The following is a 27,286-nucleotide window of genomic DNA, read 5'->3' on the forward strand; positions in this document are numbered from 1 at the left end:
GGGTTATTTGCAAAGTAACATTACAAATGGGCATATCGAGATTGCATGTGTACGCAAAGTGTGCAGATTGTTGGAATGAGACTGTTCATTTAAATGGAAAAAAAAAAACATACTTTTTGTACGTTTGAATTAGGAAGTGGATCTGAGATATTGTTGCAGACAGATCAGTAGTGACTAGATTGGTATTAGCAGCAGACACGAATATTGCATTACTTGTCTTTGTAAAGAAAGGGGGATGTCATACCACGTATGTGTTGCGTGCATGCGCACGGTGCTTGGATACAAACATGGCGGTCCACAGCAGACAGTACAATGAATCACAGTAAGGTCCATGAACCTACACCATAACTCAGTTTTGTATTTGGTGAGCTTTATTTGAGTGAACCATCTCGCACAATAAGGGATAAAGTTCACAGGGGTTTGTAACAATTTGAAAGCACAGGCACTAATCTTAAGATGGCAAACTTTTTCATCAGAATTCAGTAAATCCATCAAAGCTTGCAGATGTTAGCCAGCCCACTCAGGTGTAGCAATGTGCCTCAGATCCACAGGAATTCCATGGTGACACAATAGGGATTAGGGGGATTAGGTAATCTCTATTCATTGACAAAGAATTTCCAGATATCTGTGCATTTTACTGCAGAGAGCACTCCAGCGTGCACGCCATTTGGAGAACGAAGTGCAGTAAAGGTTAAAGGTCAGGAGGGCCTGCAAAGTCAGGAGATAGTTGCAGAGGACAAGACAGTTTGTAGAGGTTGGACAAGTTTGCAGAGGTCAGTAGAAGTTCTAAAGGTCATGAGGATGTCTAAAAGTTAGGTTTGGCAAATGGTAACAAGAATTTACAAAAGTTAGGAAGGCTTGTAAAGGTCACAAGAGTCAGAATATGAAAGGTTTGCTAAGATCAGGAGGCCTTGCAGAGGTTGAGAGGCTTGCAAGGGTCATAGGGGTTTCTGAGATGTTTAGGAGGCCTTGCGATGGTCATAAAGTTTTGTAGAAGGGTTGGGTGGGATTGGAAAGATTGGAAAACCTTGCACTCCCTCCAAGTGTTCAGTAAAGTTCATACAAAAATAGCATTATGGTGACAATTTAACAACATTTCAGCTCCAACTACCGATGACGTAATAGCATCATAAATACAAATAAAAGTACATCTTGAACTTCTCTTCATTTTCTTTGACTGCTGAAAGAAACCAATTTTTCTGTCTGCAAAGGATAACATCGAAGTCTTATCCAATCCAGCAAAATGGTACATAGAAGAAAATGGAAGTTTAATGTCATTATGCACCAATGACTCAAAGCTACCAGAGTGCATTTCTCAGTCTTTCTGGCACTTTCTGTAATGTTTGCCAATGATTACTTCAACCTTTCAAAAGTGGAATGATCCTCTTTGCTCCATGGCCTAGGATGTCAAAGGGTGCCACCTAAATGTCCTTAAAGCATCTCCACTGTCGGGAGCACCCTCAAATCTATTGGCTGATACATCAGACTTGCATCCATCAGTCCACCTCACCGCTCCTGCCTCCTCCCAAAAAGATGACGTCGTCTGGTGGGGTAGAGCAAGAAACATGTGACTCATGATTCAATGCTATTCACAGACTATGCCCTTGACAGTTGTGCTAGACAAAGATCACAGTGCACAGGACAGCAAAGTCAGAAAAATATTCAAAGTGTTCAAATAATTTTTCTTGCCACGTTCCACTCGTCACTGATTACTCTATGTGATCCATGTGATTCATGATTCATTGTTATTCACAGACCATGCTGTTGACACTTGAGCTACACCATGCTCACAATACACAGGTTATTAAAGTCAGAAAAATAAGTGCATAAATGATTTCTCTCACAATGCTCCATTTACCATTGATTACTCTTTGTAACATACATGCATTCAAAGTGCTTTTGTAGAAATGTTTAGTTCAACCTAAGAGGCCAGATCTCATAAAGTGGGTGAATGTTTGGCAATCATAAACTTCACAAAAAGGACCCCCCCCCCCTTTGGCTTTTCTGTTCATCAAAACCAAAGAAATGGATTCAGGTCCAAAGGTATCAAAGTACCAGGGATATCAAACTATTTCAGGCAATGTCTATGCATTCATAGAAGAGACATGCTTAAGGGATGGTACAATTTTGGTGGAAATGAGGATAGGGCTTTAACTTTTCGCATGATACCAAGAAACCACTTACAGTAGTACAGAGCATATCATTCTAAGAGGAATTCAAAGTTTATTTGATTAAAAAAGAATGGTTTGAGAATGGGCCTAGCTATTCAAAAAGAAGTAAAACAAAGCAATTTGTAATAAAAAGTGGGTCCCATCTTTTATTAGGATTGCTCTGTTTTGGGTATCTCAGCCATTTCAATACCAATTTTGATCTATTAAATGTTGCATTCCTCTTGGAATTACATGCTCTTTCATATTTTATGAGAGGTTTTTATTATCTCACCCAAAAATGTTAGAGACAAGAAGTTAGGTCTCAACCACAACTATATGATCCCTTTTACATGTATGAGAGGTACAAATCAATAGTGTTTGAAACATTAGTTCTAGGAGGACCAAAAGAGTTCTGCAACTTGCCATGCACGGCAAGTTGCAGAACTCTACCATGGTAGCACTTTTTACTGCAAGAATTAACAGCTAGGGAAGCACCAACTTTTTTTTTTCTGCATCTTCATCACAACCTAACAAAAAAGCTGAATTTATTTACAACAATAAAAGCACAATCCTCCAGAAAAATGTGTTAAAATAAAATAAAGAATTAAACAAATCAATTTTTTCACTTTGTATACTTGTGCACAGAGACATCAGCAGAACAATCAACATCATCAACAGCTTTTCCTATGGAGATAGGCAAGGCTACCATATTGAAGTGAAAGTGAAGCAAAGCTAGAATGCGTCAATTTCTGTAGAGAAGTACTTCCTCACATATGAGGAATCAAAAGCATTTTAGTCAGTGTATGACACACCAGATTAAATATACACTTGCTATTTCATTTGATTACTTGATTCTATAAAAGGAAGTCAAATTAACATTTTTTTTAATGCTTTCTTTACGACATATTTAAACAAAATCATGGCTTATCAATGGTGGAGCAATAATAAATATTCTTTACAGCCTCGAGTCATCTGTAAAGAATTTTTACAGCATTGACATAAAGCTTTACAACTATATTTACCTTTGTATAAATTATCTTAATCTTTTCGTGTTTTCTAACATACTGTAGAAGTGTGTGTGTGTGTGTGTGGAGGGGGGGGGGGGGGGGGGGGGGGTTTACCTACATCTTTAGTCAGACCATTTGGGAACATAAATATTTATAGCACTCTACATACCAGTGGTATCTGGTATCTGTAACCATCTTTTGGTTAACCATTGATCATGATACCAGAGACTATTTTGTCTGTACACCTGATACTATAGTAAGTTGCCATGACTCTAAAATCCTTTCTGAGAGGGCCATTAAAAGTATGTGTGATAGAAATTGACATAATTGTGTACTGCATTGTCCCTATGGTTTGTTTCCATTTTCTGTTGTTTCATTTTGTTGTTGTTTTGTTAAAGGATGTTATTGAATCGGTAGAGATGAGGATTCAGCTTTTAACTGTTTTGAGATACTTAGAAACCACCATATGAAAAGTTAAAGAGCATACAATTGTAAGGGGAATTCAAAGTTTATTTGATGAAAATCGATTTTGAAATGGCCGAGATATCCAGAAACAAAATCAAACAAATTAAAGGTGGGCCCCACCTTTTATTAGGATCTCTTTGTTTTGGATATCTCAGTCATTTTAAAAGCAATTTTCATCAAATAAACTTTGCATTCCTCTTAGAATTATATGCTCCTTCATATTTCATAAGAGGTTTCTCATCATCTCACCAATAAAAAATGAAAACCTGATGCCCCATTTCAACCGGAACTGTACCATCCCTTTAAGTTTTCTTCATTTATTTGTTCTTGAGCAAGGGAAACAGAACGCCACCTACCTGCAATAATACTTGTTTGTGTCATCTTCACTCCATCAGCATTTGTGTACTCGCTGTAGTCAAGTTTTCCTGTCAGATAAATTCTGTCCCTGTTGGGAGAACAACAGAGGCAAAATCCTCATGAATTCATTTTCACAACTCTATGTCTTTCTTCAATAAATGGTAAAGTTGAATCTACCTTTACCATCTGACATTCCATTACAAGGGAGAATATTTTAGGCTCAGGAAAAGGGAGCATGCAATAAAATTATGCACATCTGAGAGTTCACTGTATATGCATGAGGCTCACAGACACTGAATCTGCATACAGTTATAAGTAGCTACCAGCTTTAACACATTGAAGACTAGTCCCAAGCATACTTGGCAAGGTGTCTATGGGAAATGTATGGTATAGCAAAATCAGCTCTTACTCAATGGGTGAATAGAATCTGGTGGAGAGGCTGTGAAAATGGCCACCACAGAAAATTCAAATTGAAGGGATGCATTGATTAACTCTAAAGGTAGGAGATTATTAAGCAGAGGGGCAAAGATATGAGGTATGAATTTTCTTCAATTTGTCTGCTTTCTGTACAAATGAAATTAGTAAGATAGATCGCAACTACTGATCTACACTTTTTAAAGTGTAAAAAAAGGAACCAGCGGGAATCGAACCTGTCAACCAGACGTTAGTGTGGCTGAATGGAAAACAGTAGATGATCAGGTTTGATTCCCGCTGGTTCCTTGTTTTCCGACACATTTGTTAAAAATGTACAGATCGGCAGTTGCAATCTTAGAAATTCTATTCGTACAGAGGGCAGACAAATACAAGAAAACTCATACCTCAACTATCAAGGTATTTGATTAACCATATAGTATACAAGTAAACAGATGATGACATTTTTGTTTGGGGGAATATTACAAATATTTCATTCTCAGGGTTTGAAATGATTTTTTTTTTTTCAAGGAGTCACAAGTCATTTACTTATTCACACTTGTGATAAGAAACAGAAATGACATTGTGCACATCATGAAACAAAATCCCTCATCATAAAACAAACAAATGATTATTGTAAATGTATAAATGAAAAGAAAAACAACAACAAACAAATATGAACTTCAATCTTGAGCTAGAAAAGACTTACCCTTTCTTACAGTATGTGTAAACAGCATCGACAAGTCCAGGTCTAAACACACATATCCTATGCCAGCTTGTTTTAGCATAGAAGTCATCTATTTGTGGAAAGAATGCAGAAGAGGGGAAAAAAAAATCACAAAATATAAGATCCTACGGAAAGGTGATCTATTATCAATAATCAGAGTATGAATAAAATCACATCTGTACAGAATATAGTAAATTTAAAAGTATTATCAGAAAAGAGGCATCACTGAAAATCAATAACAGGTACATGATCTAATGGTATTTACAACACAATGCTACAAATCGAAGTTGATACTTTTGCCAATTTTGGACAGTATTGATATTTACTGTATCAACTGAGCAACAAAGAGCATTATGGTCCAGTAATGTCATAATGCCATAAAGACCAAGATAGTCAACAGGTCCAACTAGAGATACAGCCTTCTTCCTACGATGCTAAAAAAAACTACCAAGTGGTAGATCGCCATTCCCCGGAGAACACACTCGTTATACCCACTGAAGATGAGTCCCGAGAATACTCAGGCAGGTGTCTATGGGAAATGAGTGTTAGAGCAAAATCAGTCCATCCTCAATGGGTTAATGTTACATGGGCTAGTCAAGCACCGGGGAGTGATTAGATTAACATGGTCACATGCTAATGGACCATCTGTAATGCTATTACAGGGGATGACATCCCAGAATGTACTACCTATGGGAGAATATTTTTTGTGCGAATGACGCCAAATGATAGAATGACGGCATAGTTGGCACAAGCGGATTCATATAACTTTCACATCCCACATAATACTAAAGACTGAGAGTTGGATAATTTACAATGCGTATGGAGCAGTGCTTAATGAAATTGGATGCACACTTTGTCCATGAGGCTGTGCAAGATTGCTATATATGTGGGCTTGTTGGTGATTCAGCAAAAAATAGGTGGAAAAAAATGTAAATAATACATTTTAAGTTCCAGTATTTTGACTAACTCATACCTTATGACATGAGGATAACATTTTTTCTCAGGAAAAAACAATGTTTTAACCTCACAGAGTGAAACACTACTGTAAAATGAGGAATGTTCGTGTGCACTTTAATTTCATGAATTTCACAATCTGCCAAGATTCACTAAATTAGAATGCACATGAAAGTTCTTGTCTACACATTCACAAAAATTTCATGCTGTCAAAAAGGTCGTCGGGTCCAATTCACAAAAATTTAATGTTACAAATATATCTTGATTTGCAGTATTTGGAAAGGTTGTATTTTGCTCCATTTCTTCTCAAGACTCACAACCTCCTTCATTAGTATTTCAAACACTCAGAATTAATCATTCTGTATGTGCTCCCTCCCACACCAGTCATAATGTTTGACCCCATCACAATTACAACTTGTTACGTTACAACTTCTATCAGAGCTCTATGTCATCGTGTTAACACAATTTCTCGTGACTGTAAGAGTTCAAGACTTGGTGTCTGTCGTACCTCCGTGATCGTCCATCTGTTTGCTCTTGATATTCACGCTGGTTGCCATGGAGAATGTTGCCATGGGATGCTCGGCTGAGCCTTTCAGTTCCACATCTTGACCTATCCTGCCGAGCAGCGTTACTTGGTTGATACCTGTATGAGGGACAGTGACAGAACAGGTATTCTAGAGTCAGTTTTTAGGGAATGAATGGATGAATGCCCTAGAATAAAAACAAAACAATTTATAAACTAGAAATATCACTTAAGGTGATTAATACCCCCGCCCCGTGACGACAGTCTTACCCAAGGAATGATCTTTCCTTGATCTTCTGCCATTTAAATGCCGTTACCATGGCAACGCAGCTTCCGACAAGTCCGAAAAATATGTCTTGCACATCTTCCCACCAAGACTATTGTGTGTGCCATATTTCATAAGCTTTTGTCAAAAACTGAGGAAGTAGTTCAATCCACAAGATCTTTCCTTGATCTTCCGCCATTAATATGCCGTTACCATGGCAACGCAGCTTCCGACACGTCCAAAAAATATGTCTTGCACATCTTCCCACCAAGACCAATGTGTGTGCCACATTTCATGAGCTTCAGTCGAATACAGAGGAAGTAGTTCAATCCGCAAGATCTTTCCTTGATCTTCTGCCATTTATATGCCGTTACCATGGCAACGCAGCTTCCGACACGTCCGAAAAATATGTCTTCCACATCTTCCCACCAAGATCAAGGTGTGTGCCACATTTCATAAGCTTTGGTCAAAAAACTGAGGAAGTAGTTAAATCTGCAAGATCTTTCCTTGATCTTCTGCCATTAATATGCCGTTACCATGGCAACGTACTTTCGGGTACTGTCGAAAAATGCGTCTTGCACATCTACAACCAAAGGCACACATCTGTACCAAGTTTCATGGAAATTGGGCAAAAACTGAGGAAGTAGTTTGCAACACAAAATTTTCCATCATTTTGGCTCATAATATGTGAGCTGTTACCATGGCAACATACTTTTTGTCACTGTCAAGAAATGTGTCATGCTGACCTATATCCTAAGACAAACATTCAATATGAATTCCATGAGAATTGGAAGAACACTGATGAAGCAGTTTTGCCATGAAGCATTTTGCCCTATATTTTACCAATAACATGCCGTTACCATGGCAACGCACTTTTTGCCACTGCGGAAATATGTGTCTTGCACATTAACATATTCAGATGAACATCTGTACCTAATTTCATAAAAATTGATCAAAAACTGTGGGAGGAGTTCGCGACGCAAGATTTGTACCCATTTTTGCCCATAATATGCCGTTACCATGGCAACGTACTTTTGGGTACTGTCAAAAAATACGTCTTGCACATCTACAACCCAAGGCACACATCTGTGCCAAGTTTTATGGGAATCGGTTGAAAACTGAGGAAGTAGTTCGCGACGCAAGATTTGCAACGGACCGACCGCCCGACCGCCCGACCGCCCGACCGCCCGACCGCCCGACCGACCGCCCGACCGACCGCCCGACCGACCGCCCGACCGACCGCCGGACCGTCCGCTGATTCCTATATACCCCCTTCAAACTTCGTTTGGCGGGGGTATAAAAAGGGGGAGGGAAAACAGCTCACCTCTAAAGTCATTATGGTTTATAATAAATAAAATATTGTCCCATCTAATCTCAAAGACTTGATTTTTCTCCATTCCTGTAATTCAACCAGATCTCTCCATTCCTCCTTTTCTCTGCAACTATCATAATGGTCCTAGCACTTGTATGCCACTAAAGTGATGGAGCCTTTTCAGTCAGTGCTCCATTTCTTTGAAAAACAAACAAACAAACAAACAAACAAACTCCCCTTTCATAGATTCAAAACACTCAAAGTGTCAACAATTTTTATTCAATACTCAAATCCCACCTATTCAATGAATTGTATTTTACCTAATTCTCTATACTCATATTACAATGTTCATAATCATATACTTTAAATCAACTTATCAGTTCTTTGGGTTTCTCTTTTCAGCAACTATATTCTGTATCTTAATTCAACTCTTCAGTTCTGTATCAGTGTGTGCTTAGAAATGCACATATCAAGCACTATATAAATTGTATTTATTTATATTTCAACAATTTTAAATGAAGAATTTATTTCAAAAATGAACATATTCAAACTCCATTCTATTGCTCTTTACAAAATATCTCTTACCTACAATGCTGTGAAAATGAATAAATTTGCCATGTGGGGCAATTCCACGATAAATTGGACATGACCATCAAATTTTCAAAATAGTCAAATCTCATTCATTTTGGTATCAAATGAAAGCTAAAGGACTGAATTTTTCATATTAGACCATCTTGCTAAAAAATTACATCATTAACTTTGCTTAATATGTGCATAAAATCAGCATAATTAAATTTGACATAAATATCTGAAAAATATAATGAAGTTAAATGAATGTAGCATGAGAAAAATGAAAAAGGAGGTAAAAACTTTGCCTTTGTTTTCAGAGTATAAGGGTTGAACATCATTACCAAATCATCAAAGTGCAAGATTTTCTATGTGTTAAGCTTCAGCGAACATCGCAAATACGATCATCAATAATGTCACAGTGTTACGGTAAAAACTGATGTTTTTGGTATTGTTTGAAAATTGCAAACACAAAAGGGTTTATTTTGATAGCCCAAATCATGACCACATGTAGCTACCATACAATAACTAAAATGATGGTAACTCATTTTGTTAATTAATTAAAGCTGATTAAAATGTGTCACGGTGTTACAGTAACTGTAACACCGTGACTATAACACCGTGATTTGCATTGCAATAACACAGGACACATACCGGATTACACATGATAATCAAATGTGGAAGTGACCATCTGATTTCTCTGTCACATTTAGTCAAAAGATAAAGGTTTTTCAAGGATTGTTCATAACAGATGGGTCAAGCTATATCCACAAAGATTATCACTTGTACTTGTTGCCAGCATCATGCAATTTTAACCCTTTCTGTGCCAAAAATCGAGAACTGTGTTTACAATGCAGTGGGGTTTGATATGTCAATCAACACTCAGAGCACATGGTGGGTTAAAATGGAAGCAGTCCACTCACAGTGTGCCACCTACCAGATTCATAACTATTCAAAGCAAACATTTCTGAAGGTTTTGAACTTTTAATTACCGTAAAGGCAAAAGTTTCAGTTGAGTTACTCAAGTAATACCCTTTGTTTAATATTTTTATCATAATTGACCATTTTATCACATGGCTTGACTCTTCTTTTGCAGACTCAAATGTGTTCCTAACATGATAAACAGTCTGAAGTCTTGCTGCAGCTTCCCTGGTATCCTAAAGAATTACTTAGGGCATACTGAAGCTAGATCGATGTGTCCACCAACAGTTTATCTCACTGGAATACTACTTTCCTGTGCATGGTGCTGTGCACAATCTTACAAGTTTCACCATTAGAAGAGCCACACTCACTAGGATTTACATGTATGTGTATGAATGAGAATTTGCATTGTAATCACGTTTATGTACATGTTCATTTTCCAGTACATCTTTGAAAAAGAATAATAATTATGGTACATTTTGTACCACACAAATTGCTTGAATGATTCTTTTTATTGCTACTGAAATTGCTAAGTGGGTTCACCTGGCTTTGTGACCAAAGGTATTAAAATCAAAGTTTCAAATTTGTATGTCATCTTTAAATATACAAATTGGACTTTTAAAGAGTAGTTGTAAACCCTAAAAGTTCACTCAGAAATATTTAACAAGCTTTTAATGATGATAGAGTGAATTATGTCTCAAAACATAAAGTATATTTTACTAAAAGAGCAGTGTTCCTGATTGTAACGTGTACAAATGTATATGACATGTCACGGCGTTACAGTGCAAAGTTTTTCTTTACTTTGTTGTTTTTGTTAATCTGTTATGATTTCAATAATTTTCTGTTTTATCTGGAAGTGTTATACTGTGATGTCAAACATTCATCATGAATCATCATTTCATTCTACCTAATGGAGAAACACTATAAGCTGAAAGTAAGACAACAGGATTCTCCATAGGTTTTCTACACACATTTCAGAGGTCACGGTGTTACAGTCACGGTGTTATGGTGCACTTATTTAAAATAGTTGTCATAGTTTTCCTGTCAATTGATTCTTTAATCAAATTTATTTCATTATTATCATTGAGTCTCTAGTACATCCAATGAACAGATCCACTTATTAAAATGTTCATTAACTTCACAGAGTTTTGTCAGTAAACAAAGTGCACAAAAACCCATGTCCATTTTGCGTCACGGTGTTACAGTGGTAATTAATCGTGCATAACTCATTTACCACAGCAGTTTTCTTCCTTTCTTTTGTTTTCAAAATTGCTTATGACAATATGCATGGATACACAATAAAAAAATTTTCTCAAGTGTTAAATTTTGATCATTATTTACATTTGATGAGTGAAATTATGCTCAAAAGTGTCATGGTGTTATCGTGGAATTGCCCTGTGGTAAAAAAAACTTTCACCATTTTCCTGCATTACTGAATAAACAGTGAAGGCCATTGTCCAATCCTGGGAATCCCAGCTAACAAAACATTTGCTGTTTACCTTCAACAAAGCAGTTAATATAACATCAAAACAAACATAAAACTTAAAACGTCAAGGCCTGTCTGCTATGTAGGAAGTTCAGGATTTCCTAACATGACTTTGGTACTTCCCCTTGGTTGATAATTCTTTAACAATAGCAAAATCAGCTTGGACACCAATGGTATCACACCTACAAGACATTCTTTTTGTTGTATCCTCATAAACATGTCAGTACTTCAGGATGTGGAATACCCACCTCTGTACATTTTGTGGTTTTTATCATGTGGTGCTTTCTATTCCTTCTTTCATCTGTTTCTTCTTTACTTTGTTTAGACCTTTTTGTGTGTGTGTGCTTTTGCATGCAAGTGTCAATAGCATGCTCACTCCCCGCTAAACTTTTCGAGAAAGTTACATACATATACCAGCATTTTTCTTCAAATGTACAGAACATGAATATCACTTTTTCACTAAAGGTTGCAAATGGTCACAACACAGGAGAGAAATTAAATCACATAATCATACTAGCAAATAAAGTGTCTCCAATTGTAGAACAACACAACATGTGGAAGGACCAAGGAGGCTCATAGACTCTTGATATCTTTATTTTTTTGTTCTCTCTTCAACACCTGTCAAATACCTTTTCCTCCCCACAAAATTGAATACAAACTGTTTTCAACTTATCATCAGGGCAACATTATGCGAAAAACAATCTATAGGTTGAATTGCCAAAAGAATACATCATTTCCCTCTTCATCCTTGCATTCTACTTGTTAAAAGTAGGTCTTCCTAAACTTTTCTTTTTCAAATAAAATGGTTGATTTTGTCATATGATACGATTTGGTTTGTTTTGATGAGAATGGTGCTGTCACAATCTCTTTCAGCACATACTGCTTTTACGTGAATCCTTTGTGACATATTTCTTAATGTTTGAAATTATCTTCTTTTTTTCTGGTTAGTGGTAGTGTGGTAGTCACAAGTAACTACATGATCCAGAATGACAGTAAAAATCATGATTACCAAAAAACAAACAAACAATAACAATAACACCACCATGACTGCTTCCAGAAAGCACACACCATTCTCAGCAAGGCTCCTATGTGTCAGAAGCATGAAGAGACAAACTTGTACAAGAAAGACCTTATTGCACCAGCTAGGCAACAGTACACAGTCCTAGGATCAGGACCCCTCAATCACTACCCCTCCCCCCCCCCCACACACACACACAAAGACACACAAATTTTCACACACAGCAATCACAACTGGGTATTTAGAAGTCACACTGCCCTTGGACCCTGGACGACAAAACCACAAAAGCCAACCGGATCGACCATTTTTTTTTTATTCCATAGAACTGAAAATAAAATTTTTGGTCAACGAAGCTGGTTTGAGGGATTTGGGTGTTCTCCTCCACTTTCTGAATTGGAAGTTTGTAAGCATAAAATTGAGTACATTTAGTGTCCTACATGTACATGGTTTTTTTTCAGACCAACTTATTTCTGTCTCATAATGATTCTCCAATGTCCTTCTATGAGAGCCCAACATTAAAGTCTGAATGTAACTGCCACAGAAATGTTCAAGAACGGTCAGCAAAACAAAAAAGTTCCGATACACCGAAACAATTCTGCATGAACTGCTATAGCCTAGTCTCAAATTAATCTGATAATCTGTTGATAACAGCTGCAGCTGGGAATTCCTAATCCCCTTCCTGTTCCACACAGTGACAGGTGACTTGGCACATGTACATGTACACCATTACCTTGATGGGGAGTCTACCTCCAAATATATATGGACTCCATTCAATTACGAAATTTATGTATCAGCAGGAAACACTGGTGAAGTTTGAGGAAATCTGAGCAATCTCTTCTATTCAGAAATTATGAAAATCAAAGTTTTGGTATTTACAATCTTTGTGCTGCCATTGCTGGGTATGGTGTCAACAAGTTGTGCTTTCACAGTAAGGGAATGATACAAAGGAACTACAAAGAGATTTCAACACATTTTCATTATCAATTGACAATGTTTGAGCACTTGAATTATTTCTTTTAGAATGGCAGGAGGGAATGACACTATCCCTTACCCATGTCAAACAAGTCAAAGGATGTGTCCTTTTCATAAAAATTAAGTTTGGTGCCATTTCTTTTATATTTTCTTTGTGCATTCACTGGATTCACATACTTGGGTTGAATTCCCCTTAACCCATTGAAGACTGGTCCAGAGTATACTCGGGGCAGGTGTCTATGGGAAATGTGAGTTGTAGCAAAATCAGCCTGTCCTCAACGGGTTAAACAGCCATTCTCAAAAGTAATATAATTTCGCATTTGTGTTCCATCGGTTTTTTCGTGGGCTGTGAACATTCAATTTAGATGAGATACACATATTAATTCTAATGCTGAAAATCCCCTCTTAAATCTAACCCTTTCCATGCCAACAAGCCAAATGTGTACAAATTTCACACACAAAACCCAATGGGGAGGCAGGCCAGTAACTAGGATTTTTATAGAGGGGTTCAAAATTGGAGATGATGGACCTTTCTGAGGGAGTTAAGGAACCAAACAGGATAGGGTCTCACTCTTGGAGGGGTATTTTCAAACGTAAAAACAATAAATTCTTCACCTTCGATAGTTCGGTTTGACACATGTATCAGCCATGAAAAAAAGTCTCTGATCATCTTCGTGCCTATCGACCGATTCTGTGATGCGCTTTGTGTATTATCGGCATGGGCAGCCCCATTACTGCGGTGCCCTTCCCCTCTCCCCCACCCCCTCCCTATATTAGCACGCGCACGGAATGAAAAACTGATGCATGGTTGTTTTAGCCAATAGGCGTCTCGTACCGAGTGCGCGAAAGCTTGCTAAATGCGCGAACCTTTGTTACAAGTGCGCGATAAACATGTTGCCCGTGGGGTGGGGGAGAGGAGGGGGGGTCGGCTGGGACACCGCAATTTGATCTAATGGCTGCGCCCAGTGCTACAAATTGTCTGCTGCCCTCAACGAACCTGAATCGGTCAATATACTGAATTGTTCTTATACCTATATAGGGAAAACGGCGCCCGCGGCAAGCGCGAAAATTGCGCCCCTAATTTCTGAAAAAGTGTTCAATCCCAACCCCATCCCGGTTGGGACTTTAAAAAGTCCACATGATATGCCTTTTCAAGCACTTAAAAGGGGTCTTTAGAGGGTGATTTAAATGTAATAACTTTTGATAAATTTTTTTGTATTTCAGCTTACAAAACATGGAATTCTTGTCATTTTTTGGTTTTTAAATCTTACAATTCTAATCAAGATATAGTGACAGCCTCAAACGATTTATACCAACAAACTGAGGACTTGAAAAAATACTCTAAATTTACAGTACGAGCGAGTGAGCCGAAATTTGTATATTTTTGTGTAGGAAACGTTGCATTTGTCTCATAGTTCGTTGTACTTGTAAATTTTACAATGCTGGCACGCAGTTATAATGGGGGCTTGCCCTGTATATAAAATAACAGATCATGCGACAATTGAATCTAAAAGCTTGCTAAAACTTACAAATCAGTGTTTGTTTGTTTGTTTGTTTGTTTTTTGTTCAAGCGGACCCTGCTCGCTAGGGGGGGGGGGGGAGGTGAAATCATGTGGCATGCTGGGGGTTAAAAGATAAAAATAGTTTCTTACTTCTCTCCGCTTTCTGCTGGATTGCTCTGAGCTGACATAATCTCACTGCCCTACAGGATAACTGCAAATATGTTTGAAAAGTAAATGATGAATACATGTTAAGAAATGGCCAAAGCTACTATATTGGATTACACATGGAATTCAGTGAAAAACACTGAGAACAAATTTCATACTAAAGTATCTACATAGGAAGCATTTTTATATGATTTTTTTAAATACAAATTTAATCAATTTAGGTGAAAATAATTGGTTACTCAGACACGGCGCTATCATGACATCTTTACAACAGTTTTTTTTTCCCTACAATTTACAAGATATAATCAAATGCCATAGACAAAACTGCAAATCAGTCCAAGTCTACATTATTCTGATCCATATGTTCATTTTGAATAAATACTGGTTTGGTGAGTAAAATATTCCTATATGATGGTATTGACTATATAAACAGCATACTTATTGATATGCTAGTTCATAATATCTGTATATATACAAATACATCAAAGCTACTGATGAGAAGTATAAAGAGTTATGAAAACTTACCTGAAAAAGTTGAGATCTAAACATGTTTGCTTGATGAAGCACCTTGCCTGTCAAAGTCTCTTCGGGTAAATTGCTGTGTATGACAATCACAAAAGAAAACTAGAAATGTCGCTATGGCGACTGGTATGCCTCCGCCATAATGAATGATTCTCCTAATTGGTCTATAGTACATGTGGACAATGTGTGATTACATTTTCAAAAAATTGGTAAAATATTAAAATGACATGTTTGTCACAAATGTATTGAATGTTTACCTTCCTTGACCTATGTTTAATTGGATGAATAGGAGAGCATGTACTTTAACTTCGACTTTGACCCTTTCATAAGTTTACGCACTTGAGTAATTTTCAAGGTATGGAGAAAAAGTGCAATTTCTGTATTGAACAGTAAATTGTTACCATTTTCATCTGGCCTTTGATTCATAAGAGAATCACTGTCAGGCAGAACATACATAAATATGTACTAAGTTTAGAAGATTACTTGAGCCGCTTCCGATATGGAGAAAGTAGTAAGTTCAGCACTTTCACTTGATCTTTGACCTTTTGACCTTTGACCTTCTTGGCAAAAAAAAAAATCCCAGAGAATCTCTAGTGGGTAATATACATGCATACATTAAGTTTAAAAAAAATAATCCTGCTGGCATTGCATAAATATAAGGAAAATAGTAAAATTTCGAAGTATTGCCCTTGACCTTTGACCCCTGACCTTTGACCCCATGAACCCCAAATTCCCTAGCTAACTACTGCCAGTCAGTACATGCATGTTTACTCTGTTCCATAAAGATACTTCGAACAATTTCCAAGATACAGAGAAAAAAGTGAAATTTTAACATTTTGCTTGACCTTTTGACCTTTGACCTTTTGACCTCATTACCCCAAACTTTCACCAAAGAATCTTAATTGAGTAATACATGTATGCACTAAGTTTCAAGAAAATATCTTCAGGCATTGCATAGATATGGGGGAAATAGTGCAATTTTAAGCATTTGACCTTAACCTTTTGACCTTTGACCTTGAGCATGTGCACCCAAAAGTTGATAGGCACAACTTCATCCCCTAATACACATACATGCCAAGTTTCATTAGGATACCTCAAAAGGTTTTGATAGTTACCTTGTCCACAAAATTCATTACGGACGGACGGTAGGACGGACGGACGGAAGGACGGACGGACGGACGGACGGACGGACGGACGGACGGACGGACGGACAACCCGAAAACATAATGCCTCCGGCACCACTTCGTGGCGGAGGCATAAAAATAGTTACTGCATACGGCTACACTATCATACATATTGCAAAGAATAACATGTTGCAAATTGGGATTTGTAACACAATATCACAAATGGGTACTACATTTATGACAGAGAAAAGAAAAAAATATCATCATCTCGACACCGTATTGCGAGAAAAGTGACCAATTTCCACCTTTGAGATGTTAGACAATGCAATTACAGAGGTATGTTACATGCAGCATCATTTTCACACGCTGTTAATTTCACAAACATTTGTTGACTCAATATACAAGTACTAGTATGTACCTTGTAACCTACCAGTAAATGGAAAAAAAAAAGAAGAAAATAATAATTCACTCTTTAATACTGCACTGTCCTACACAATGCAACATTTGCTTTGTTGTGAAAATTATTACTTTGAAATACAAACTGTAAGGATATCATACATTTGTTTTTACAGACAGTACCCACTTTGACTACGATATCCATTGTGATACTGCTGCAAAACAGTGAACTGAAAACCCTCTGGTGGCATTGCAAGAGATACTTGGCTTGAATGGACAACTGTGACAAATATATCAACATTTTTCACTTTACCTATGTTTGTAAAATTTACATGTATATGTACTGTAACATCATTATAAGAGCACAATACTTAACAGTATGTGTATTGGAAAGTCACTTAAAAAGATGGTCACCATCTCTTTCGCCAATATTCTACGATGAAATGATCAGCTAGTGACATTAATGCCCTGTCTTGCAATGTGAACAACTTTGCATTGTAAAATTTGCTTAATCAACAGATTTTGTTTCATTTAAACTGTAACATGTCTTTGCTGTTTTTGAAGGAGTTGCAGAATAGTGATAGTTTAAAACATTGTAGATATTACACAAATATCAGAAATATGTACAGCAACACTAATTCCAATGAGACAGATCTAACCCTGAAGGGACTGAAAAATAACTCTTATGGTGGTCACCTATCACCTGATGACATCATTACTTTTATACAACTCCTCTTAACTTTTGCATGCAAAATGTCACTATATACATGGCATCTGTAACATTCACATTCCCTCCCCTAACAGAAACGTATACAGTAAACACATACGCACTGAATCCAATCAATATTTAGTAGATACTTTCTGTCATATCAACAACAGGGAAAGTTAATCCCTTTTCAAGTCTTAAAAAAAAAAATCAATTTTGTGTTGGCCATTGCATGCAAATGAGCACTTTGGAAGGAACACTACAATCCTCCAGGGCTTTGACGAGATCAGACAAATTTTTCATGATCATACAGGTGCAAGAAAGAGGCTTTATTTGACGATCCACCAACACAGAGAAGAGGTGGTCAACAGCATTAGAAATACAATTATTTAACATGTATTATATACCTCATTTCTAGAATCCTCTCATCTGATTGGTTGCAAATGGAGTTATGAAAATAGCTGTGCCCTATTTTTGAGTTACTGTGACCGGGGCCCGGGCACAGTTAGTAAATAGGTTTGGAGACAGTCGCGACCCCTAGTACACATAGATCGCTCATCTATGTACGCACCAATCATACAACCGCCGCACATTCGATTAGCATGCTGTAAAAGAGACCAGCGGACTGGTTTGGAGACAGTCGCAACCAAAGAGTTCGAGTATGTATAGAAGCTACTTTGGTCGCAACCCCGTACATACGTATACACTGTACACATAGATGATCACTCATCATGTACGTACCAATGATACGAACGCCGCGCTGTCGATCAGCATTGATTACGAGTGCTGTAGAAGAGACTAAAATCTATATTTTCGGTATCTATATTTCGGAATCTATATTTTCGGTATATAAAACAAATAATGACTGCTTGATATTCGGGACACAGTTACAATTATGTAGGCCCTCGGTGATGAGAAAACCATAACCATGCCCTCAGCTTCGCTTCGGGCATGGTTACGATTTTCACATCACCTTAGGCCCATAATTTTAACTGTGCCCCTCACAGCAGTCATTATTGGTATATTATTTCCTTAAATTGTTACTGACCCAGCAGTCTTTGTCTCTTGACTATGAACAGTCCAACCTCAGCTATCCCTTAAAGGACAAGTTCACCTTCATAGACATGTGGGTTGAGTGAATGCAGCAATATTAGTAGAACACATCAGTGAGAGTTTGAGCAAAATCGGACAATCCGTTAAAAAGTTATGAATTTTTGAAGTTTCTGCTCAGTCAAGGCTGGATGAAAAGACTACTATAGCTTGTGATGTCACATGAGTACAAAAATATAAAGAAAGAATAAAGAAAATTCAACATATTTCCATTTTTCTTCCATAACAAAAGAACACTCGACTTCTCTCTTTCAGAAGGCAGGGGGAATAATATTACCCTTAACATACGTCAGTAGCAAGTCGAAGAAATGTGCACTTTATTCAAAAAGTAAAGTTTTGTGAAATTCTCCTTTTATTTTCCTTATATAGTTGTATGCATGTGACATCATACACTGTAGTAGTCTTCTCTTCCAGCAGTGACTGCGCAGATACTTGAAATATTCGTAACTTTTGAACGGATTGTCCAATTTTCCTCAAACTTTCACTGATGTGTGCTACTAATATTGCTACATTCTCTCAATCCTCATGTATATGAAGGTGGACTTGTCCTTTAACATCAGGTCCAGTAAGTATTCTGAGTGATACCAGATAAGGAAATGGTTGGGCAGAGTCTCAAGAGAGATAAGCATGCTCAAATATGGCACTTTCTAGCACATTCTGCTGGGGAATATAATAAATTTAGCAACACATGGTCCTATGATTTGCATGGTATTGTCATGTTTCAAAATTCAGGTGACATAAAAGTAAAATTTCAAAATCTCTGTTATAGACTACTCCTTTTCATCAACTGGTGTGTTTGTTTGTTTGTTTGTTTGTTTGAAAGATATCAAAATTTAATTTAGACTCGATCATCAGTTGCCACTGCCTGGTAACAAAAGTGGTATCATCGCAGTGCACTGCCCAGTAGGGGATCCACAGGGGGGCGCAACCGGCGCACGCCGCCCCCTCTATTTTTCGTTAAAAACAAAAGAAATAAAAAGAAAAAAATGAAATGAAACCCGGAAGTGGCACCAGAAACATTAGTTGCGCCCTCCCCTTACAGAATTCCTGGATCCGCCCCTGCTGCCAGTTGACAAGTTTCAACAAATGCCACTATTTTTCGTTGTTTGTAAATATAACTGAGCTTTAAATTTTGTGTACAAATATTGCAGATTTTTGAAAGTTTCAGCAACAAATCATTCACAGGATTCATGATTTAGTACAGCTGCATGGGAGTGCTAGCTGGTGCACTACCCGGCATATATCAGGGAAGGGCACCACCAGGGCAAAAACCCCCTGACATCTTGTACCCTTGTACAACAACAACAACAACAACAACAATAATAATGATGATGATAATAATAACGATAATAATAATAATAATAAAAACAATAAAATAAATTATTATTTTGTCAAGCAAAAAGAGGTTTAGAATCTATTCGGTATTCCGTCTCATCTCAGCAGAGTTGACATTTAAGTCTTGTACACATTTCATACTGAACTCATATATTTGCGATTTACAGAATGAAGAACAGCCCACAAACGAAACTTGACAAACATTCATTCTAGGGTTGATCGTTTGGTGTTGCCCGGTTAAGTACTCGTTCATAGCACATGGATATCAGTACCACACAGGAATTATGATGTGGGACTATTGTCTAAACAAACTTACTACAACTTTGACAAGGAAACATTGCTTACAATTTGTACGCAGATTTTACGTTACGTGATAAATTTCCCACAGGTTACAAGCACAGCGTACTGTAAGTTCAGTCTTTTTGGAAATGGTGAATCAAACCTTACCTAAATCTCGACAGATTTGCTTGGCAAATATTTTAAGTTGGAGTCCTCCAGGCAGCAGCAGAACGCGCGACACGAAATGGACTCCGGCTGCCGCCGCGAGCGAGCGAGCGCGCCGTCGTCGCGCTGCACGTGTGCAACATCACTCACAGAGAAACCTGACTCTGACAAAAAGCTTACCATAGACACAGAAAAATATACGGAAAGCAAAAGGGTACATAATGATCTCAGCTCTGTGAGAAAAAACATGTCACTGCCAAATACAGACACTGCACAACTAATGATAACAGAAGAATAAATTCTATAGTGGGATCCTTTTAAAAAGAAAGAAAAAAATGTCAGAATTTATCAAAACATCATCAAATAATTATTTAAAAAAAGAAGGGGGGGGAGACTGGCCATAAAGGGACACTGCAACCCATGTCTTAGTGAGTAAAACAATTATCTGAAACAGCAAAATATGATTAGGCCTACATTCATGAAGACAAGAAATATTTTTCCATATCTTTTCACGCGAAAGTATTTGTAATACTAAGTACTGGTCCCGGTTATATGATATTTATAGTTACGGTAAATAAGATGAGGTGATGATAATGTCTTAGGGCTCATTCGTCTTTCTTTCTTTCTTTCTTTCTTTCTTTCCGCTTGCACTCAACTATTCGAATATATTGTTCTTTTGCATTATGTTTAATTTGAAATATTCATTTTTTCTATTTTTCTGGGGAATTTCAATGATATCACAAATTATGTATATTATTATTATGTATGAGTGGATCAGAAGCTTTGTTTCTCAATTGCCCCAAGGTTGGTTTGTTTGCTCGTATGTTTCAAATTCAGTGTATTTTGCCATTCGACAAAGATTTCGCAGGGCAAGTTCTTGGCTATTTGGTCAAAGGCCAAAGGTTAAAGCCAAGTGAAAATATTAATTCAGGAATACATAGAATGTTTATGACCGTGGTGTGATATATATTTTTGTCAAAACACATGGATTCACATTTTTGTACCTTCACACACATGCACACACACACACACACACACACACACACACGTTTATAACTTTCAAGATTTTTATACAATCATTTATTTACATATAAACATGCATTCACTTGTATTGTTTAAATTTCTTATATAGTTTTTGTCAATTGACACATATACACCCGTATATATTATAATTCTATGCACATCACATCCAATACAATGTTGGCCCGTACAGATTAATATTTCTTTAATGTTATGTATTTTTGACAATGACAGTGGTATTGTATTGCTGTATATCTTTTGTATGTCTATCATGTCTATGTATCTATGTTATACGTGTGCTTTATCGATGTAACCGGGTATGCATGCAAACAAAACAAATTTCCAGAAACGGACAATAAAATTGAATTAAAATTAAAATTGAAAAATTGAAATTTGGTGAGTGTTCGACCATCAGTGGACTAGTAGGTCCATGGTTCGACAGTATACCCTCCTCATGAAAGTCTACTTGGACAGAGAGGAGTTTACCTTGCAGTAGTTTTTAGAGAGGGACATAAGGATGGAACTAAAGGAGGGAGGGGGCAGGGGATATGCAGGGAGGTGATCACCTCCCTGGGATATGCGGCCACTATCTTCTCGGCTGCCTATTCGCTTACGTGCTGTGTATTCCCTGTATTCCACACAACAAACTGGAGGATACAACATGTACTCAAATTATGCGGTGTCCTTGGCAGTATAGGCACCTAGTTGAGATGGGGCTTCAGGTTTCCAACTTTTTTCAATTTGTGAAAAAATGAGAAACCCCTTCAGAAAAGAGCATATACAATTCTAAGAGGAATTCAAAGTTTATTTGATGAAAATTGATTTGATATGGCTGAGATATCCCAAACAAAGCGATACTAATAACTGATGGAACCCACCTTGTTTTAGGATCGATTTGTGTTACTTTGTTTTTGGATATCTCAGCCATTTCAAAACTGATTTTCATCAGATGATTTTTAATTCCTCTAAAAATAGGTTGCATGGTCTGTGAATATTTCATAAGTGGTTTCCAAACATCTTGTAAGAAGATAAAAGCTGAATCTCCATTTCAACCAAAACTAATCCCTTCAATACCATTCCAGAGAGCTGGGAAGGCCCTGACCATTACTTCATCTACTTCTCCTTCCGGTTACATGAAATTTGCTCTTGCGACACTTATTGCTCCAATGAAATATCTACACAATAAGCCAAACATCAATTCTAATCACAAACATAGCCCTAACCCTAATCCTAATCTTAACATCAAAATAAACCTATAAAACCCTATCACAATAATTCTAACCCTAACCCTGAATCTTTGGAGTATAATAATTATGTAAGACCAGAGCAACTGTCGCAGGAGCAGAGATGTCGTGTCACCTTACTTCCTTATCTCCTTTTCTCTTTCCCCTCTCATCCTCTCCTCGCTTTTCCTATAATAACAACTATATATCAAATTTCATGTAATGTCTCAAAATTAGGGACGTTTAACACCAGCAACGATGTTTCGTCACGCTGCGGCACACGTGCATTGCAGATGGTGGTATATACATTGTGCTCATACTCCCTGGAGGCATAATATAAAAATGAACTTCGATCCCTGTTTGAGAGAGTGGAGAGCAAACAAAAAGTCAGAAACGGCATGGAAACGGTCATGTTGCTGACAACTTGTATTCGCAGCAAACGATGAGGTTCTAATGTGAGATGTCAAAATAATAATTTTGTGTTTTGTTTGTTTGTTTTGGTTTTTTTTTTAACCAAGACGGCGGTTTTGACTGGACGCATGCGATATTGACTGAAAAATTACTGCCATTTACAAATCATGAGAAGTTCTCATAGGTGTGTGCATAGTCTTACTCGCACCCGCATTGATACGATTTATTTCATTTTTGGCAGATCAGGGAGGTAGACCTCACTGGGCAGATGACATTTTAACTGCAATTCTGTATACTATTTATCTTTATGATGGTAAATTCTATAAAATCTAACATTATGTTTAGTGTTTGGGGCTCTCAACTCCATAGTGAACACTTCAAGTTGCGCATAAGCTTACTTGAGTTCCTGGTCATTTTTGGTCCTTATCCGGTCGTGATTTTTTTTTTTTTTTTTTTTTTTTAGCAGGATAAAATATATAACGAAATGTTTTGCCCTATAATTTACACTCCTTTCAATCCAGTGTAGTCCCGCATATTTCATGATAGCCCTGCATCTGCTTGTCTTGATAAAATAGTCGCACATCGATACCACTCAAAGCGCTGAATTTTATCGATAAAGAAAGGTGTGGAAAGGCCCCGATACCTCAAAATGAAACCAAAGATAACATTTCATACCTATTATATAGCTTGAGTACATGTGTCGCGACAATGTCTGCGTCATAGCGTATACATGGCATTGTTTCTTTTATCACTTTACCGCACAGTTCTTGAATGTAATCTTATATCAAAACCTGAGACAGTTTTGTTGTTCCGTAAGGAAGGGCTCAAAGTAATTCATCTTCCTCTTTTTGGAATTTATTTACAATATACATCAGAAGGGTATACCAGGAAACTTGCTCGGCTGAAAAGATTTGCAAGTCTGATGAGTTGTTTTGGAGTATTTTGAGATCAAAAGAGTACAAACTTAATGATTTCGATTGTATGCATACGACTTTTATTCCAAAGTAGTGGGTAAGTAGTGGGTGAGTAAAACGTTATCCATACGTGTTGATCGATCGTGCCCTGCATGGGTAGGATTTCCCAACAAGCTGCATGCAATTCACTCCAGCGCGGTTAAAGGAAACCCAAACCCAAAGACAAATGGAATAACGATATAAAGAAAATATTAGGAGAATTCCACCAAAAAAAAAATCATTTTTTATGAAAATTACACATTCCATCTTCTTGATACTGACATAATGATTATGATTATGTTAAGGGTAGCAATTATTCCCCCTGTTTTATGAAAGCGGTTAGTCAAGTGCTCTTTCATTATGTTGTTATAGAAAAGTGAATTTTTGTGGAATTTTCTTCATATTTTCTTTATATTGTTGTCCACACATACGTCATAACCTCTAGTAATCTCCTCATCCAGCGCTCCAACACCAAAACTTAAAAAATTCATAACGTTTGCATCGATTGTCTGATTTTGCTCAAACTTTCACTGATGTGTTATACTAATGTTGCTTTCACTCAATCCACATTTGCTCCATGGGTTTTGGTTCAGTGGACTAGCTTTCTGCTGTAATGGCCAGATTTGTCGATTATCCATAATTGAATACAACAGTTTCCTGTAGCATTCACGAACGGATGTGTTTTCACATTGCAATACTGTCGGCGTAGCTTCTTGGCTATTAAATATTTCGCATTTTCGTCGTTACCCAACTGAAATTGTGTTATCACAGCTTTATTTCACAGAGTTCTTGTATGTGCATAATACTGTGTCCAGTTTAGAGCAAAAATCGACAGTCTGCAGGCGTATGGAAACAATGGTTTACCTATAAATCATTCAGTCCAGTGGGTAACGTGTTCATAATCATACAAAGTCAGTAGGATTTTGGGCTGGTGATAACTGAGAGTGTTAATGGAGAATGTCAATGTGGTCGCTTTACCAGTCTTGTGTCATCTATTATAGTTGATCACAATCATGTGTGTATATAATAATGTACAGTCCGACCTCGATTATCCGGCCATGTCGTCGGGACCGGCGCTCATCCGGATAAACGAATTGGCCGGATATGGGAGACACAATGTTAATGTATGATAACAGCTGCCGTCCAAGCTGCATTAGCAGCTATATAGGCAGGTTAGTGTACCCCGCAACGGTGGTGTAATCCATGCTAGCCCGCACACAATTATTGTAGTCCCGATAGATCATGACTGCTTACTACGATGACAATGTGGTGTGAATTTATGTTAGTTCTGTCGGGAATATTGTAGGTAAATCGTGTGAGTTTTGTAGAAATTTAAATTGAGTTTAAAGTCACTGTTTTTTCTCAATTTTTGGATTAGAAAAAAAAACACACTGCGTGAACGCGTCCGGATAATAGAGATTTCCGGAGAAAAGGAGGCCGGATAATCGAGGTCGGATAATCGAGGTCGGACTGTACTTCAATTTTGTTTCCTTAACACTTTGCATGCTTTGAGCGCCGGTTGGAACAGAGAACCCCATAGCATTGTATACACTGTCTAAAGTTCCTGATATAGAAAGAGTTATGAAGCCAGATTGCATTTTATCTCTTCGAAGGATTTGACCGCGATTTATTTCGGCAGACTTATGTCAGCAATTCAGGTATCGCACCGTTGTATACAAGTACATAATTTTCTATCAGCTATAGAGACATTGTCATGTAGGAGCCTATTAAAAGCAAGCAAACAAACAAACAAATTGAAAATGAAAACAGAAATACATGTATCTAATAATGACCAAAAAAAAAAAAAAATCAGAGTGATCGGTGTTTTGGATACGTAGCAAGGATCCAAGCGAACCAACTTAATTTTCAATGATGTCAACTTATCTTTTAAACACCCCTCATATTATACAAGGGGTCCTTTCATGATGGTTATAATAGACCAAATCAATTGATTTCACCAAGGAGATTTTATAGGCATATAAAATATCTTTGGGTTTCACCAATGAAATATCGCATAGTGAATCTACGTCTATCATCGTCCCTCTCTACATAACTGAGTTGATTTTGAGGAGTCCATCCTCATTATAGCCCAAACTGACATATCTTATCCTGTTTTTTTTCTGCCTCATATAGTTCTGATTGTCACAACGCTCAGCATGATTGCTCAGGGCGGTACACGCAACGATAATTGTACTAGTCACGCACTTTTTCGAAGATATTTGTACAGAGCAGCATTCATGGGATAAATACAAATCTTGTTGTTGTTTTTTTCAAGCTTGAAAGGATGAAAGAAAAGAGTCAATGCACACTTTGAGAATAGTATTCAGCCATTACACACAACACTCGGAGCAACCCAAAGAAAGGCAGTGGCCCGGGGGAGCTATACGTAATATAGCATGCACAGTTAAATACGACATTGCCATCTGAGTCTGAATCTGTCTATGGACTATCAACTCTCAAATTAATAACTTCTTCGTTAAAGGTCCGATTTTCTCAAGCTCGTCCAATCGCCTATAACTTTCAATACTCCGCTCTGCCCATTTATGGTCAATAGTTACAGTGCCATGATAATTACTGCCATACAATCTGTGTAATGAAAATGAAGTTGCAGATTGACAAATCGACATGCATCAAAAGGGAGATCTTGCGGTGTAATACCAGATGATCTATCAGCCGACCGAGGTGTCATGATCTTGAGCGTTAAGAAGTTAATCACTTCGGTAACTCATATATTGATATGATCACGGAATTACAGAAACTATCTTACTTGATTGCACCATTACACTGTAAAAACATCGGCGTTAGATTTAACACCACGGGTGTTAAATCTAACACCGATCAAACTTCAATAAAGGACCACACCCACAGGTGTTAAAAATGCACTGTGATGGTGGTGAAAAGTGTTCACCTGACACTTCGTGGTGTTAATTTGACACTGTACCTGGTGTTATTTTGACACTGTACTGGTGTTAATTCAAAAATGACACCACATGGTGTTGATTTGATATTTGTTGGTGTTAATATCAATGGTTTAACACCCGTCCAGCTTCAATAAGGGACCACATCACCTGGTGTTACTTTGGTGTAAATTTATTTTCACATTTTTTCACAAATCTAGTATTTTAATGTAAAATTCTTGATCGTCTTGTTTAAATTAAAAATCAACAAGACGTGCAGTTACTAAGAAACTCTTCAAAAAACAGTTTAAAATTTGGAAATGACACCCGTAGGTGTTAATTT

The 27,286-nt window shown here is 37.3% G+C and overlaps 1 protein-coding gene across 1 annotated transcript; it reads right to left on the reverse strand.

The window, feature by feature from the left end:
• Nucleotides 1-1,496: 1,496 nt before the first annotated feature.
• LOC139732817 (single-stranded DNA-binding protein, mitochondrial-like) lies at nucleotides 1,497-20,509 on the reverse strand. Its single transcript, XM_071643658.1, has 7 exons — nucleotides 20,443-20,509; nucleotides 15,328-15,400; nucleotides 14,788-14,848; nucleotides 6,580-6,714; nucleotides 5,100-5,187; nucleotides 3,979-4,067; nucleotides 1,497-1,543 (listed from the first exon to the last, which is right to left on the reverse strand). Exons 2-7 carry the CDS (start codon nucleotides 15,349-15,351, stop codon nucleotides 1,497-1,499), a joined length of 444 nt encoding a protein of 147 aa, XP_071499759.1. The 5' UTR covers nucleotides 15,352-15,400; nucleotides 20,443-20,509.
• Nucleotides 20,510-27,286: the final 6,777 nt, after the last annotated feature.

The sequence above is a fragment of the Diadema antillarum genome, unplaced genomic scaffold (genome assembly GCF_040938485.1).
Source record: "Diadema antillarum isolate AM-2024a unplaced genomic scaffold, OU_Dant_1.0 seq00000451_RagTag, whole genome shotgun sequence".
Lineage (NCBI taxonomy): Eukaryota > Metazoa > Echinodermata > Echinoidea > Diadematoida > Diadematidae > Diadema > Diadema antillarum.

Coding starts and splice junctions, on each gene's coding strand:
- LOC139732817 (XM_071643658.1), bottom strand. CDS start 15,351: ATGTTTAGATCTCAACTTTTTCAG. Junction 14,849..15,327: donor TTAGATCTCAACTTTTTCAG/GTAAGTTTTCAT, acceptor ACATATTTGCAG/TTATCCTGTAGGGCAGTGAG. Junction 4,068..5,099: donor TACACATACTGTAAGAAAGG/GTAAGTCTTTTC, acceptor TTCTCCCAACAG/GGACAGAATTTATCTGACAG.